The sequence below is a fragment of the Monodelphis domestica genome, chromosome 4 (assembly GCF_027887165.1).
Source record: "Monodelphis domestica isolate mMonDom1 chromosome 4, mMonDom1.pri, whole genome shotgun sequence".
In the NCBI taxonomy this organism is placed as follows: Eukaryota; Metazoa; Chordata; class Mammalia; order Didelphimorphia; family Didelphidae; genus Monodelphis; species Monodelphis domestica.
In genome coordinates, this window is record NC_077230.1 from 5,940,378 (window position 1) to 5,958,033 (window position 17,656).

At 37.9% G+C, this 17,656-nt stretch overlaps 1 protein-coding gene across 5 annotated transcripts in view; it reads left to right on the plus strand.

The window, feature by feature from the left end:
- The window catches only part of NCAM2 (neural cell adhesion molecule 2), a 259,192-nt gene that overhangs the window by 38,704 nt on the left and 202,832 nt on the right, over positions 1–17,656 (plus strand). For 2 of the 5 annotated variants that reach the window (XM_056825982.1, XM_056825984.1), the window contains exon 2: positions 12,865–12,939. The exons of the other annotated variants lie outside the window; for them this stretch is intronic. In XM_056825982.1, the coding sequence (XP_056681960.1) occupies positions 12,865–12,939 (75 nt within the window). The remainder of the gene's footprint in view (positions 1–12,864; positions 12,940–17,656) is intronic. 5 annotated transcript variants of the gene reach the window in all.

Genomic DNA, 17,656 nt, shown 5'->3' on the forward strand with positions numbered 1-17,656 from the left:
AACTCTAATTTTTCTAAGATTTCATTCACATCTCTTACCTCTTTCTTATTTATTTTTTTAATTTGATTTATCTAAATTTGATAGTGTTAGGTTCAGGTCTCCCACTAATATAGTTTTACTATCTATTTCCTGCTTCAGTTCCACTAGTTTCTCCTTTAGAAATTTGGACGCTATACCATTTGGTTCATACATGTTGATTATTGGTATTGCCTCATTGACTATACTCCCTTTTATCAGGATTTATTTACCTTCCCTATCCCTTTTAATCAGGTCTATTTTTACTTTGGCTTTGTCTGATATCATGATTGCAACTCCTGCCTTCTTTCTATCAGTTGAGGCCCAATAGGTTTTCCTCCAACCTTTAATTCTAATCTTTTGAGTGTCTACCCACCTCAAGGTGTGTTTCTTGTAGACAACATAGTGTAGGATTTTGGATTCTAATCCACTCTCCTATTTGTTTTCATTTTATGGGTGAGTTCATCCCATTCACATTCAAAGTTATGATTGTCGCTTATGAATTCCCCAGAATTTTGATATCCTCTCCTAGTTCTGTCCTTTCTTCTTTTGCTATATCCTTTTAAACCAGTAGTTTGCTTTTAATCAATCCCCCTAATTCCCTCCCTTAATATGCTTCCCCTTTTGTACCCTCCCTTTTTGTTCTCTTCTTCTTTTTTTAGGGTGTGTTAAGTTCCCTCCCCCCTCTCTTTCCCTCCCTTTTTGTACTCCCTCCCCTCTACCCCCCTTAGTTTTCCCTTCTCACTTTCCCTGTAGGATAAGATAGAATTCAAAACCCCAATGGATCTAGATGCTCTTCCCTCTCAGAACTGATTTCACTGAGAGTAAGGTTTAAGTATTACCTATTAGCACTTTCTTCCTCTCCTTCTTATGAGAGTATTCCTCCCCTTCCCATGCATATCTTTGTGTGATAAAGATTATCCTGTTTATTTTATTTCTTCAAGTATCTCTTGGTGCCATCCTCGATCCCCCCTTTTTCATTTTTTTTTGTATATTATCTTATAGCACTTATTACCTCAATCTCTTCCTGTGAATGATTCTTCTAATTACTATAAAAGCAAATATAATTTTTGAGAGTTAAAAATATCATTTCCCCCATATATTAACATAAATAATTTGATCTTATTGTAGCTCTTAAAGAAGAAAGTTTGAATAAAAATAATTTTTCCCTTTTCTCTCTCTTTCTTATTTACCTTTTCATCTTTCTCTTGATATTTGTGTTTGGATATCAAACTTTCCACTTAGTTCTGGTCTTTTCTTTACAAATACTTAGAAATCTCCTATTTTGTTGAATGCCCATACTTTCTCCTGGAAGTATATACTCAGTTTTGATGCATAGATAATCCTTGATTGAAGACCCAATTCTCTTGCCTTTCTGAATATCATATTCCAAGCCTTGAGGTCCTTTAGTGTGAAAGCTGCCAGATGTTGTATAATCCTGATTGGTGTTCCTTGATACCTGAATTGTCTCTATTTGGCTTCTTGTAAAATTTTCTCCTTAGCTTGGAAGCTCTTGAATTTGGCAATTACATTCCTGGGAGTTGTCTTTTGAGGATTTAATGTAGAGAGTGTTCTATGAACTCTTTCAATGTCTATTTACTCCACTTGTTCAAGAACATCAGGGCAGTTTTCTTGGATAATTTCTTGTAGTATGATGTTAAGATTTCTGTTTATTTCTGGGTTTTCAGGTAGACCAATGATTCTCAAATTGTCTCTTCGTACTCTGGTTTTCTGATCCATCATCTTTTCAATTATTTTGTTGAAACAGATATTTTATGTTTTCTTTTATATTGTCAGTCTTTTGACTTTGCTTCATTAATTCTTGCTGTTTTGCAAGATCATTGGTTTCCAGTTGCCTAAATCTGGTCCTTAAGGCCTGTTTTTTATTATAATCTTTTGGTTTTCTGCTTTAATCTTTTGATTTTCTGCTATAATCTTTTGAATTTCCTTTTCATTTTGGTCTATCCTGCTTTTCATGGCTTCTAGCTGTTTCTCCAATTGGGAGTTTTTATCCTTTAAACTGTTATTTTCTTTTTGAACTATTTCACACTTTTCTTGCCAGAAGGCTTCCATCTTTTTTGATAAGCTCTAATTTAAATTCTTCAAAAGCTTGTGGACAATTTCCATTTTTTGGGAAGGTTTTGGTGCATTTATTTGAATGTCCTCTTCTATTTCCTCTGTAGCCTGGGTTTTTCCTCCAGAAAAAATTTCCAGGGTCAGTCCCTTCTTGTTTTTCTTGCTGGAGGGAGGTTGTTGTTCCTGGACACTATTTGCCATCACTGTGGAGGTTTTTCCTTCCCTTTTTAATCAGAAATCTGAGTGAGATGGGCAGACTCTCTGTGTATGGTGTTAAGGAGTAAGGATTTTACCTGAGGCAAGCTCTAGTGTCTCCTCAGCTTCTGCTGTTTGCTGCCCTTCTCTGTGCTATCTTCCTGTGAGCGCCCACAGTCTGCTCTCTTCAGCCTGCTGGCATTTTAGTTGTAGCTATTCCCAGGGTTAGGTCTTTGGTAGTCTTAGTCAGCTTCCAAGGACCTAGATATGCCCCTCACTCACTCTAGAGGTGCCCCTTGTTCACTCACTGATTCTGGTGAGCTGGCTCTGACTCTGGTTCTGTAGGTGGGATTGGGGAGGGTAGGTCAGCTTGCATTTTGGTGGGAGATTTTTCACCCCCTTATAGTGTGGCAATGCCCAAATCCCACATACCTTCAATGCCGTGCCCTACTGTGGAGTCCCTTCATTCAAATGAATTTGGGTTTTTTGGTCTTTAAGGTAGTCTATATCGGTAGGTGCTGAGGAGAGGAAGCATCCTGCGTGTAGACTGTCGCCATGTTTACCCAGAAGTGTCTCTTTATTATTCTTAAACCCTATAAGTAATTTCTGATTTTTGCTTTAACAGGTTGGTAGTCTTACTGTACATAGACAACTGGTTTATGAATGACTCATATATCAATAACAAATTTTCTCATGTTTGTCAAAATGTTTCATTTTTATGATGTTATTTGGTGCTTGGCATGTCCAATAACTCCCTCCTCCTCTAACTCCCCAATTCCTCAAAGAGGAATGTTATGTTATAGAGGCATGAGGTTTTTGTACATAATTCTTATTTTGGAGAGTTTTTTAAAATGGTGACAATCAGAGAAAATGTCTGGTCCACCAACTTGTTTGGTCACATAACTGAATTCTCCCTAAGTCTTTTTCACTTCTTATCTTGTGTTTTATGACACAAATTTCAGAGATGAAGCCATCCCTCTAGATTAGAGAGAATACTTCCAACCTCAAGTACTGCAGGTACTTACACTCTGTGGCCAGTTGATCTGCACCATCGTTATCAGAGTTCCCTTCACTTACATGGTTATCAGCTCCATTCATTGCCCCATTAGCTTTTGTTCCATGATCCTTAAGAGCTAGGAGCTGTTTCTGGGTCTTGAATGAGCTAGACTAGTCCTCTTGAAGTTCTGTTATGCTTTATTATCCCACTTTTTCAGAACAGCCAACAACAACCAGGGGATACACAAATTGGCACTTTCTTTACCTTCTCTTAACACTTCCTTCAGGAATTAATGAGCTAATTGCTCCACACCAGCCTGCTCCCTGGTCCACTGAGGGGATTCTCCGTGCAGCACCAAATCTGGTCACCCCACTCACCATATTTACAGCACCCTTCCCTCTCTTCACCTAGGATATAAACAAGAAGACCAATTTATCCTAATTACCAGTCAGGCTGAATGATAGGAGTGGCCTTGATTCAGGCCAGTGTCTTGTGTGTTTAGGCTTAATATTGGAACAAAATGAGGCATTTTCCCACAGTTAATAGAAGGAGGTTTATTAAGCTATAGTATAGCAAGGATGTTCAACAGTAATTAGCTTGGTTAAATATGCAGCTAGGTGATGTAGTGGACACAACAGCAAGCCTGGCCTCAGATACTTACTGGCTTGTGTAACCCTGGACAAGTCACGTAACCCTGTTTACCTTAGTTCCACAACTATAAAATGAACTGAAGAAGGAAATGGCAGATCATTCAAGTATTTTTGCCAAGGAAATCCCAGATGTGATCCTGAAGAGTTGGACTCCTGAAAGACTGAAAAGAACCCCAATAAATTGGTCTCCAATTTATCTATTTCTCCTATAATTTTCAACATTGTTCTTATTTTATGCTGTTTTTTGTTGGGTGTCTGTTTTAAATGTACAATGAATTCATTAATTTTCTTTCTATTTTGCTAATATACATTTTCAGGGATATCATTGCTGTAATTTCATCCCTTAGATGACTTTTAAGATGCATCTCTGAAATTTTAATATGTTGTTTCTTGGTAGTTCAATGGGTATGGCACTACATAAGTAAATAAGTTTGGGTAGGATTATGATTTTTATTATGTTAGCTCATCCTACCCATGAGCAATTAATGTTTTTCCTCCCTGGTCTTAATCCTATAACTTTCTTGATGCCAATTTCCCCGAGGAGTTCTAAGAAAGGATATTGTTCACAATGGCATAGCACTTACACCAAAAAAAATAGTCTTTCTAAACACCAAATCCTTATTGATTAGAGCCATTGTAAACTGTAAAAAGCTTAGAACAAAAGATCAATATTCAGACTTGGCCCTGGATCAAACTTCTTTAGCTGCACTGAAAACTTACAGGTCCCCAGGTCACCTGAGATCATTGGATGACATACTGCTCAAAAACCCGAGAAAATTGAAGCAGAACTCAACAGGACACAAGACATGACTAAGAATGGCCAAAACATTTCTTCTAGAAATGTGCAGAGGAAGTATAACTGGAAGAAAAAGCTAAATAAATAAGTTCACTTTATAAAACTATTACTGTTATAGCAACATTGAAAACAAAAATCAAGAAGAGAATAATTACCCCAGATCATCTCAAAGCAAAGCTTCAAAGAAAAACATATACTGGGAATAAATTCAATTTAAATTCCTGAAGAAATAAAGCAACAGATTTAAAAATGTTTTAAACAATTACTTAAATGAAATGAATGACAGAAGAAAGGATTAGAAAATAATTTAGAGCTGTAGAGGAAAGAATTGGGTCGGGGGGACAACAGTTTGGCACAGGAAATACAAAATTATGTCCAGACAATAGACTTCTTTAAAATTAGAATGGATAAAATAGAATTTAGTGCCTCCATAAGACAAGAAGAAATAATAAATAAAAGTAAAATGACTGAAAAAAATAGAAGAAAATGTGAGATATCTTACAGCAAAAGTGACTGACCTGGAAAAGAGATCAAAGAGAAATAATTTAAGAATTATTGAACTACTTGAAAGGAATTACCACAAAAGAGCTTATACATAATATTTCAAGAAATTATGAAAGGAAACCGCCTAGGTCTCTTAGAACCAGAGGGCATAGCGAGAGAGATCCCAAAATTAAAACCCTGGGAAATTATAGTCAAAATGTCAAGCTTCCAGATCAAAGAAAAAAATGCTTTAAGCAGTCTGAATTTTTTTTTAATAATTCAAGAAACCATAGTCAAATTGAATAGCCACCCTATTGAGAAATGGAAATGTGCTAGGATATGATATTTTAGAAGGCAAAAGATACAGGCTTATCACCAAGAATAACTTACTCAGTCAAACAGAGTATAATGCTCAAAGACAGGAAAATGGAACTTTAATGAAATAGAAGTTTTCAAAATTTGACATGAAAAAATCAATGGAAACTTTAAAAAATAAACGCAGGAGTCAAGAATAAAGTAGAACATAAACAGAAGTGATTACTCTTTAGCAACCAAATAAAGATGAACTACGTACATTCTAGTAAGGGAAGATGAGATGTTTGTATCTTCAGAATTCTTTTATCTTCAGGAATCATGTAGTCTAATTGAAGACAGAGGACCTGCCAGTAGTTTTATGTTTTCATGATCTTAAGGAAATATAATAAATGAAAGGGAAAAGGAATATCGAGAAAAGAGAGGAAGTGTGGGTAAAAACACAATTTATAATAATCACTATGAATATGAATGGTATAAACTCACCCATAAAATAGAAGACATCTCCTTAGACATCTTATTTCCTATACAACTGTACTTCTTTTGCATTTCTTTGACTTTATACCATGCCCCTAGGAAACTCATCATTTGGAAATCTCTCTTCATGGCAGACCTCTCCCCACATGTCCAGGATTATTCAATTCACTATTACCCTATACCCTTCTCGTGGTCACTTTCCTTCCCCATTAGCCTCAATAATTTGCTTCATCTTCTTTGTGTAATCTTTTCTTCTCCTACCCCAAGTAGGACATGTGTTCTTTTCAAACAACAATCTTCCATACCAGGGCTCCATCTACTTTCATAGACTATGTGTCATTATCCAAAGGAGTATTTATCAGTAGAAGCTCTTCTCACCACAAAAAAAATAAGCCTTTTACTCCCTCCTTGTTGTCCACTTTTCAGTTCCCCTCTTTTCTCCTTAACTATTCTAATGCACAATTTTCTCTTCCTAAGAGACCACAGTAAAATCACCTTTCCACTGTTACCTTCACTTGACTTCTACACTGTCCTTTGTCTCAGTGTGTACATTTAGAAGTCTCTAACTAATCGCTCTTCTGTTACTGTTGCTGTGGCTTTCTTTGACTTTTACATTTGTTAACCCTTCTTGCATTTCATTTTTCTGGAATATTTGAGAAGCAATAATCTCTATTATTCTGCTTTTTCCCCAAGAGTGATTCAAATATTCCTTTATTGTTGGACGATCATCTTTTTTTCATTTCTGGTTAAGCTCAGATTTTGCAGGAGAGGCAGTCCTGGACTTCAAACTGGCTCTGTTGCTCTTTTGAATCCATTATTCTTCTCCCTCTTGTATTTTCTGACAGATAGAAAATAGTCTTGTCATTCAAATTTCCCTTCTTTTGTGTTTGAAGGTCTTTCTTTTAGTGGTTTGAAGAATATGGCTTTTTTCTAATGGAATTTCTTCTATTGAATATGTTTGTTTTTATTCACTTGAATTTATTTTCAGGAGGTGTACTCTGGATTCTTTCAACTTCTTTGTAATTTTCTTATGTTATTTCTTTCATTATAGTGTTCAGGGTTTTTGACTTGTGCTATCCCAGGAGTCCTATAATCCTAAGGTCTTTGCAATCAATGTGTTTTCCTTGAATAAAGAATATTTTGTGAAATGCTCATGCTCTTGAATTTCTCTTCTTCTGAATCGCCTTTCACTTCTATGTATTTACATTCCTGATCTGTTGTTTTCTCTTTTATTTGTGTAGTGAGTCATTGCAGATTCAACTTTTTCTACTCTGCCCATTATTTCTGCTATGGAGACCATAATAAATCTCTCACAACTCTCATTTCTCTTTTAAACCACTGAGGAACAATTAAATTGTGGTTCCACATTCTCAAAATCCATTGAGGCCTCTTGTTTCATCAAGTGTGGAACATTTTCCTTCTCTTTATGGTATTTATTGGTAGATTACTGAACTTGCTTCTTAGATCTCCTTCTTTTGTTAAAATTTTCTTCTTGGTTCATCTGCTTATGTTCAAGGTCTCTACGTTTTCTTCTTCCTGAGATCTTTGGCCATCTTCATCTTTTCCCTCTTATTTCCCTTTATTGCTTGCTCTCCGGTGACATTTTCCCTAGAGGCTTTCTCTCAGATGTCTCAGCCTCCTGATAGATCCATAGTTCAGCCGCCTACATCTCTGGCCTAGATGACTTGTGAAGCCCCAAAACCAGTGCTGGCTAGATACCGCTAGGCTCTCCCCTGGCTTAGCAATTTCCTGGTACCTCGTGTTAAGTTCCATTCCCTCTGTTGCCTAGTATTCTGGCCTGATGGTGCAGAGCATTAGCATGCGGATCCTATGCAGCCTAGGCTGATCTCTATTGTATGTGGCCTGGGTCCAGCGTGCTCCAAGAGGAGGGCCAGAATGAGGGGTTGAACTTCGTCTTCAGAGCAGATTCTGTCCTGCAGCTTTCCCTTCGCCATGTTGCCTGGTATAGCCATCAGCCCCACATCAAACCTTCTGGCCCTGGAAAAATGGGCGGGGAGCAGCGTGTGAGACTGAGGCTTTGTGGCAAGGATGCGGATTTTGTCCCAAGCGCAGGCTGCCAGGAGAGCACTGATCCGTGGGCGATGGCGTGCTGAGTAAGCACGCGTTAGGGTGTAGTTTCCGTTAGAATTTTCTTTTTTTTTTTTTCATTTTCCTGCTATCCTGGCCCGGGCCCCCTTAGAAAGCCTCAAGTAACATGTGACCATGGACCAGTTATTTATCTTCTGTTTGCTTCAGTTTCCTCAACTGTAAAATAGGGATAAAAACTGCATCTTCCTTGTAGGGTTGTTGTGAAGATCAAGTGAGAGAATATCTGTAAAGAGCTTGGTGCAATATCTAGCAGAGAGTACACAGTATATAAATATCCATTCCCTTTCCTTCCCTCCCCTCTAGAAAAGTCACTGAATGGGATTAGAAAGGGTGACATATTTTAGATGTTTTGCCACCTTAGCAAAATGGAACCATTTAATTTATAATAATTAGTGATATTTGGGAGCATTAAACCTCACATATTAAAGAGTGTACTGAGCTTTTGAACATATCTTACAGAAACCAATGAGGGAGGCTAAAAGGCAACAAATCAGCAAGCATTTAGTAAACACCTACTTAATGTGCCAAAAGAAGCAGATCACTGGGGGAAAATATTTCCAGTAAATTTCTCTGATTGAATTTTTATTCCTAAGATACACAGGGAATTCATTTAAATTTATAAAAATGAGAGATGTTCCTCTAATGGTAAATGATAAAAGGATGTAAATAAGCAGTTTTCAGAGGAAGAAATACAAGCTATCCATAGTTATTTTTAAAAAATGTTCCAAACCCCAATAGTGAAATTCAGATTTGAGCCACTGAGTTGTGCTTCCTATCCCTCAAATCTGCAGAAGTGAAACAGAACATGTTCTGCCCCTGTGATTCCTTCTCTCCTGGGAGACTAAGGCTCGTAGATCATTTGAGCTCTAGAATTCTCAGCTGCAGAAAGGCTCAAGTCAGTGGAATTTCACACTAGGTCCAGCACTCATTTGCCGTGGCAGTGGGGTGGGCTATTAGGAAGTACGTGTCTAAGAAGAACCAAATATGCCTGGTTAGAAATTGCCCATTCCGATCCGACTTGGGCACACAGGGAGACGTAGTGTCAAACAAATGCAAGGTTGTCCCCCCAAAGAGGACAAATACAAAGGGCTGTAGTGGCAAAGAACTGGAAAAAAAGAGGTATTTACCCATCAACTGGGGAAATGACTGAACAAGTGACGATATATGAATACAGTAGAATACCAGTTTGGGTAAGAAATGACAAAGAGGATGCTTTCAGGAAAATCCGAGAAGACAAATGAAGTCATTCAGAGTGAAGTGAACATAACCAAGACAATAAATAATACAATAACCTCAGCATTCCAAAAACAAACCTCTGTGAGAGCTTTAAGAGCTCCAATCAGTGCAATATGCAACCACAATTCCAGAGAACTCATCATGAAGCACATTTCCCACCTCTGAACAAAGATGTGATGGACTCAGTACATAGATTGACACAGATCTTTTTTGGTAGCTAGCCAGTATGGAAATTTACTTTGCTCGATTATGCATATCTAGCATGTACTTTCCAGGGTTCTTGTGAGGATCAAATGAGGTATTAACTGTAAAGCATTTAGTGTAATGCCTTACACATAGTAAGTGCTCTGCTGTTAGCTTTTATTATCATTTTTTTGTTATGAGAGTTTTGTTTTTCTTTCTTTTCCTTTCCATTTTCTTCCTGTAAACCCTCACCTTCTATCTTAAAATCAATATTATGTATTGTTTCCCAGGCAGAAGAACTGTAAAGGTTAGGCAATGAGAGTTAAGCAGTTTGCCCAGGGAACACAGCTGGGAAGTGCTGAATGCCACATTTCAATCCAGGACCATCTATCTCTAAGCCTGGCTTTCCATTTATTGAGCCACTTACCTAGCCTATTTTTCTTTCTTTTTCAAGAAAAAGGGGACATGGGAGGAAAAGGTGGATCTTTATTCATTGAAAAGTTATTTTTCTAAAAGTGAAATTTTGAAGAAAAAAAGAGGGACAATTCTAGTGAGTAGAAAAATTGTAATTTGTCTGAAGAGACCAATCTGGATGTACAGATTAAATAAGCCAAACAACTGAAATTATACCAAAGATGAAAACAGACCAAGTAATATAAAATGAAAAGAACAGTGTAGTGGAGTTGTAAAAATTAGTTCAGGAATACTAAACTGAGAATGATTTGAGTCTGGCGAATAAAGATGAGGACAAAAAAAAAGATGGGTTTTGTTGAACTATATTGAGAGAGGAAAAGTATTATCAAGGAAGAGATAACTCTTGCTTGAGAAGAATGGAAAGACGATGACTGAAAACAGAGAGAAGGCAGAACTATTCAATATTTTTTTCCCCTTTGTTTCTCTGCAAAGAATCTGCAGTCTATAAGCCAGTGAACTTGTTTCCAGTTTCTGGGAAAATATTAGAAAGGAGTATTAAAAATAGTTGTTGTGCATCTAGAAAGAGAAGCAGTAGTTAACAAGAGCAGATTTTTCTAGCCTAAATTCATTTCCTTTTTTGATAATGGATTCTTGAGAGAAAATGGAGAAATGTGGATTAAATGATAATAAAGTCATTCAAATGGATTCACACCAGATTAGATGGACATACTCAAAGAATGGGTATCCAGTCCAGTGTTAATTTATCTCTACTTTTGTATCCCAGGACGTTGTGATTTTAACACTGATTTGGATGAAGGCATTGATGATATGCTCATCAGATTTGTAAGCCATGATGCCAGGAGGGACACCTAGCACATTCAGTGATAGAATCAAGAGGACTAGAGCACTGGCATCAAACTCAGAAAGTATACCTGTGGGCTACATATTAACTTGGAAAACCTCAAATTAACATTATCTGTGTTTTTGTTGTTTTGAAAAAAATTATAAAAACACAAACCCTTTATATCTGTGACATGGCAAAGTAATAAGAAAAAAAATGTTTCCCTTTCCCCATTCAAAAAGTACAATTTCTTTGGAAATGTTAATTGCTTTTATATAGTTGGTTTAAAAGATGAATATATTTTTAATTATTTTGTTAAACATGACCCAATTACATTTAGGGGAAAAAAAAACACCTTTTTGTCTGAGCAGTAAGGACTAAACAATTAGAGTTAAGTGACTTGCCCAGGGTCACACCGCTGAGAGGTGTCTGAGGCCGCATTTGAACCCTGCATCTGCAGTATCCAGACCTGGCTCTCTTATCTGCCGAGCCACCTAGACATCTCTTATCCAATTCCATTTTAATCTGGTTCCCAGCACTTGAGAATTTTGACTGTTTCTGAATTTGACACCTACAACCTAGAAAAGTAGGATGGATCTAAAATGAAATAACCCCCAAGCCCCATACACACCCCATGCAAAACAAACAAATAAACAAACCAAAAAACCTCAGCTTTACAAGTACATAGTGAAATTAAACTTAAATTAAATTAAAAATCAATTGTTTGGGGGCCACTAAGTGGTCCAGTGGATAAAGAGGCAGGCATGGAAATGGGAGTTCCTGGGTTCAAGTCTGATTTCATATACTTCCTAGCTGTGTGACCGTGGGCAAGTCACTTAACCCCAGTTGTCTAGCTTTTTTGCTCTTCTGCCTTGCCACCAATATTGTTATCAATTCAAGGAACAGAAGGTAAGGGTTTAAAAAAGAAAAGACAAGAAAGCCACAAATTAACAAGATGCAGCCAGATGGGTTCAAATCTAGCTTGTGAGCCTGGGTAAGTCACTTGACCCCCATGGCCCAGCCCCCACCGCCTCCTCTGCCTTGGAACCAGTACACAGTATTGATTCAAAAACAGAAAAAGAAACTATCTCTAAGGGTTATAATCAGCCTTAAGCTAATGCTAATCCTGGGCTAAGGGCCGGTAGGTGGCCCTCTCAGAAGAAGGCCAGGGCTGGAGTCAGGAAGATTTCTCATGAGGAGTTACTAGCTTGGTGGCCCTAGCACAGTTTTGCCTCAGTCTCCTCCTCTCTGAAATGAGGTGGAGAAGGAAACACAGGACTGGCCAGTCTAGTAGCTTCGACGTGGCTGGACAACAAACAGTTTCAAGCCTTAGAATCTTGGGCCGCACTAAGAAGGGCAGGTTTTTTAGGAATAGAAGTGAGGGTCCCACGGTTGTCAGGCCTCCTCTGGGGCATGGGCACCCCACTTCCTGTACCTCTGTATTGTCCTTGCTCTGGTTCTCTCTTCTTTTCACGAGATTTCCCTTCTTCCCTCTCTTTGCTTAGATCTAGTTCTGTGATGGCCAACCTATATGGCCCTACTAGGCTTCTTTCCTAGAAAGGTCCAGGGACTCCGGGAGCTGCTCCCCTCCCCCACTCCACCAGCCTGAGCACATTCCTCAGATGGCCCACCTCTCTGCCCAGCAGCCCAATGGGAGCACTTCCTCCCTCCCAGGCCTGGAAGGGTGGGGGGAGGGGGGAGGGCATGTCATGTGGTCTGAGGGGAGGGGGGAGGTCTAAAAGGTTCCTCCTCACTGATCCTCACTGATCCTTCATTTCCAGAAGGACAAGGGTGAGGCCTCTGGGGAGACTTCTGGTCCAAGGTGAGAACTAATAAGCAGCCAAGATGGGATTCAGAACCAAACTCTCTGAAGCAAAAGCAGCTTAACCAGAGAGCAAATATGATTAATAATTGTTGAGATGAATGTTAAAATAGGCACTAATCAGGGACTTCAAATTTGGGGGAGGTCCTTCACCATGGAGCTGAGGTACAGTTTCTCTTAGAGTTATTTCCAAATAATGGAAGACATTTTGATCAAAAAGTGACATTTAAATCATGGCTTATTAATTATATTTTTCAGCTCTTCTACAAGTGACAATTTCACTTAGCAAAGTAGAAATTAGTGTTGGTGAGTCCAAATTCTTCACATGTACAGGTAAGCATCTGAATATACTTTTAAGATTATCCATGATGCATTTCAGCCTTAATCTCTTGATATTCATGACATCCCTTAATATCACTGAAAAACGATGACATATTCACCACTATCACTTTTTAGAGATATTGACATTATCTTTGATTTTCCTAACTGTACATTGTGGGAAGCAGCGTTCTGTTTTAAATGCTTGATGTATTTTTATATACCTTGTTATTTTTAACTCCTAAAATGACCAGATTATAAAAAAGAATTCCATTATAGAAATGTGTGCATACTAATAGATTCATTGAGATAATCTCAATTGTTTCAGTAGAATTATAAGCATGACATTTTCATTAGGGCTTTGAGTCTTTGCATAGGCAGAAAGAATTAAGTTTATCTCCTAGATAGATAGCAAGATTATTGGGATTAAATGGTAAACTACCAAGAAGACTTACTTCCTCTCCCCGCTAGGTGTATAGTGAATATAGTGCTGGCCTTTGAATCAGGGAAATGAATTTAAATCCTAGCCTCAGACACTTGCCAATTGTGTCTCTGGGCAAATCATTTAACTTTTGTTTGTATCCATTTCTTTAATTCTAAAATTGGGATAATAAGCGTTCTTACCTGAGAGGGTAGTTGTGAAAGTATCAAAGCACTTGGCACACTATCCGGCACACAGTATATGCCATATAAAGGCTTATTACATTCCGTTTCTCTTCCCCCATGGCCATAATTGAGGCACAACATAAAAAAACAAAAACTGGATTTGGCCTTTTTCTTTTTCTGACTTATAATCACAAAGGTTACATCACTTGCCCAATTTACTCTACACACAAAGTTCAAACTGGTATCATGATTATTAGAATAAGTTTTTTCAAGGGACCACTTTCTCCCAAAACACACGGATTACAGGTTGCATTCAGTGTTATAAATGTTTGAACTCCTTGTGACAAAGTGAGTAAAAATTGTTTTTTTTTCATGAATTGCCTAGTTTTTTTCAGTAATACCTATTCTCACTCAGCAAACTGGCAAAAATGAAGACCAAAGAAGGGGATAATTAAGATTATTTTAAGAACTACAGAAGGAGGGGCTAACAGAAAGATAGCTCGGCTAATCAAGTTTTGGCAGTGGTATGAGCTGCACCAGCTCTCCTGGAAAACACTTTGGAAGGATGTTTTTAAACAGTGAGAAAAACATCCATTTCCTTTGACTCAGAAATCCCACCAGATCAACTCCCCCCAAATCAAAGGAACATCCAATATATGCCGAAATAGTCATCAAAGCTCTTTCTATAGTAGCAAAGAAGGGCAAACAGAGCAAGTGCCCATTGACAGGGGAATATAAAAGAATATTAGTTTACTCTGAAGAGCACTAAATTTGATGAATTCAGAGTAAACTTAAGAAAGTGTATAGAAACCAACGCAAAGGCACATGAGCACTGTCAGGAAAGCAATATATACAGTGTGGACAACCGTGTATATGGAAAAATATTGATATATGTTGTCAGATTTAGGTGATTTTTTTTGTTTTCCTGAACTACATTTTTACCCCTTTTTCCCCTTTGATATAAAGGAAAGAATGGGGGAAGGGCCTACTTGGAAATAGATGTGACTAATATGGATAACATTTTTAAAACCCATATTTTCCAGAATAATTGGAAAGTATCCCTGCAAGAAACAGGTTTAAAAGTATCATCTTAAAAACTATCCCATGTAGGAGTCATTTAATGATCTTTATGATTATCTATGATGTGCCAAGTAGTGACCCACGTCCTGATGATAGATTCAAAGGTGAAAGTGCCAGACCCTCATCAAGTCTGCATTCACCATCATCATCCGTTATCACCAATAGCCTGGAGGGATACAATGTGTTCATCGATTAATACATGCAAAAGAAATGTTTCGAGCCGTCATTTCATGGGTTAAGTTACTTGAGAGGAGCCCGCTGTTTCCACTGATGCAGAGACATGCCTGCTCTACAACCTTCAGTCTCAGAGAATTATTGAAAAGTCAAGTAACTGTGAGGGGTAGGTTTTGAACCCAGATTTTATTGATGGGAAGAGCAGCTTCCTATGTAGAGCACCACTCTACTGGTCATGTTTCTCTACTAGCAAAAAAGCAAACAAACCAAAAACAACATAAAGCCAGAAACAATGTGGATGTATACAGATATTCTGTCTATCCGCAACGTTTGTGTACAGACAAATGTGGGGACATGAATCAAATAGAATGTCGTTGAGCCGTAAGAATAGAATAATATGAAAAATTTAAAGACGTGTGAAAGTATTTGTGTGAATTCACAGAAACGTATTCTGAACCAAGAAAACAATATTGACTAGTTCTAATGTAAATAAAACAACATTAAAAAGCAGCTGAATTTGGATAGCCTCCGATGACTGGTCTCGTACCCAAAAAAGACGATAAAACACTTCTCATTTGCCGTAGAAACTGGCTGAGCAGAGAACTGGCTGAGCAAGGCTGCATAGTCTGTCCCTTGTACTCTTTTTGGCCATAAGATTTGCCCATGTCTATTTCTTTGATGTATCCATGTGTCTATATGGATGGGAGAAGGGGGGGAGTTAGATGGGAAATGAGAACAGGATATGATTTGTGTGAACAACATAGAGCATCAGCATTTTGGAATCGTGATAGAAAATCCTTTTCACAATAAAATGTCAACATTTTCACTTTAATTACTAATATGAAGAAAACTATTATGTAAATATGAGTGCAAATAAAAATAGAATCATAAATGCCCTCAAAATACTTTTAGTCTAGGGGGAGTAATTTTTAGGTTTAAGCTGTATCATATCATAATGGAGGAGTTCCCCCAACAACGTGTTCAAGAATTGACTCTTTCCTGATCAAATGCCAATTATAAAAATAATCATCCATGCTCCAAAGCAAATAAACCCATTTGTCCAAGCTGAGAGCAAAAATAAATCTAAGAAATTATACAAATGAGAATATATCGGGCAATTCACAGAGGTAATGAACTTTCACACAAGAAAGCAATATCTCAGCTAAACCAAGAGAGGGGGTCTTAAGATTTCACCCAGGGGAAATTCCCCAAACCTTTTAGGGTGATAAGCTAGGGATCAAGTCATGACTAAGGTGCTGATTCTTCTACATGTCAACTTCTTCACAACCTTTTTGCTCTATTCAAGGATTTCTTCTTGAAAAGAATCTCTCTCTCTCTCTCTCTTTCTCTCTCTCTCTCTCTCTCTCTCTCTCTCTCTCTCTCTCTCTCTCTCTCTCTCTCTCTCTCCCTCTCTCCCTGTCTCTCTCCTTCTCTCTCTCTTCTCTCTTTCTCCCTCCCTCTCTTTCTCTCTCCCTCTTTCTGTCTCTCTCTCTCTCCCTCCCTGTCTCTCTCTGTGTCTCTCCCCCCTCTCTGTGTCTCTCTCTCTTTCTCTCTCTCTCTCTCTCTCTCTCTCTCTCTCTCTCTCTCTCTCTCTCTCTCTCTCTCTCTCTCCCTCCTTTCTCTCTCTCTCCCTCTCCCTGTCTCTCTCCTTCTCTCTCTCTTCTCTCTTTCTCCCTCCCTCTCTCTGTCTCTCTCTCTCCCTCCCTCCCTGTCTCTCTCTGTGTGTCTCTCCCTCTCTCTCTCTCCCTCTCTCTCTCTCTCTCTCTCTGTGTGTGTCTCTCCCTCTCTCTCTCGCACGCACGTGTGTGCGCATGTCTCTCTCTCTCTTGTAAATATTTTCTTCTATCCCTCCTTTTTCTCTCTCTCTCTGACTTAAAGATGTAACCTCAATACATACTATTTATAATTGTTATAAGTGATGGAACAACAATCTATAGATAAAATTCATTCTTTACCATAAGCAAACTTTGAAGTCCTTCACAACTTGACAACCTGTTGTCAACAACTTCTCTCAGAGTTAAAATCTAATGTTCCTACTCAAAACAGGGAGTCCCAAAGAACCTGACTAGTAAGGATACCTTAAGAAGTCTATGGTGTTTTTTTCAATAATAAAGTATTATTATTATCCTTTTAAAACAAAATATTCTCAATAAACCCTTAACAGTTTTCAGAAAATATGACTGGATTCTTTAGGAGCTCAATTCATATTCTAACAGAATCTCAATGAAAGGAAAAGTTACTTTTCTGATGATACACTTGTGTCCCCTCTGGGTATCATTCTCCAAATTTAAAGCATTTCTTCTACATTTCTCAAATTTACAACCCAAGAACAAGCACAAGCATAATAACAACATAAACGTCGTGGATTCTCAAAACATAACACAAAACTTTTTTTGCCAGTCAAATAAGATAAATTCAACTGAATGCATTTCAAAATCCTTTTATTTAGTAAATCACCATCTATCCATGTGGCATTTACATCACTCACATTCAAAAAACCAGTATAGAATAATTACACTTAATAAAAAATAGCTAACCTTTAAATAGTGTTTACACATGCCAGCCTGTGCTCAGCATGTTTCAGTTATTATTTCATTTGATCCTCACAGCAATCCTGGAGATGGGCCCAGTTATTTATTAGCTCACTTTACAGATGAGGAAACTGAGGCAAACAAGTGAAGTGTCTTGCTTGGGTTCCTACAATTAGCGAGTTTCTGAGAACAGATTTCCACTCAGGTCTTCTTTATCTAGGAAGTTTCCAAGCATATTGCCTAAATGCCAGCTATCAAATGTATTTTGCATTAAGGTCTCCTTTACTACAATTATCTAAATAGGCGAACACATTTCACTTTAAATGAGACCGTATCTTAAA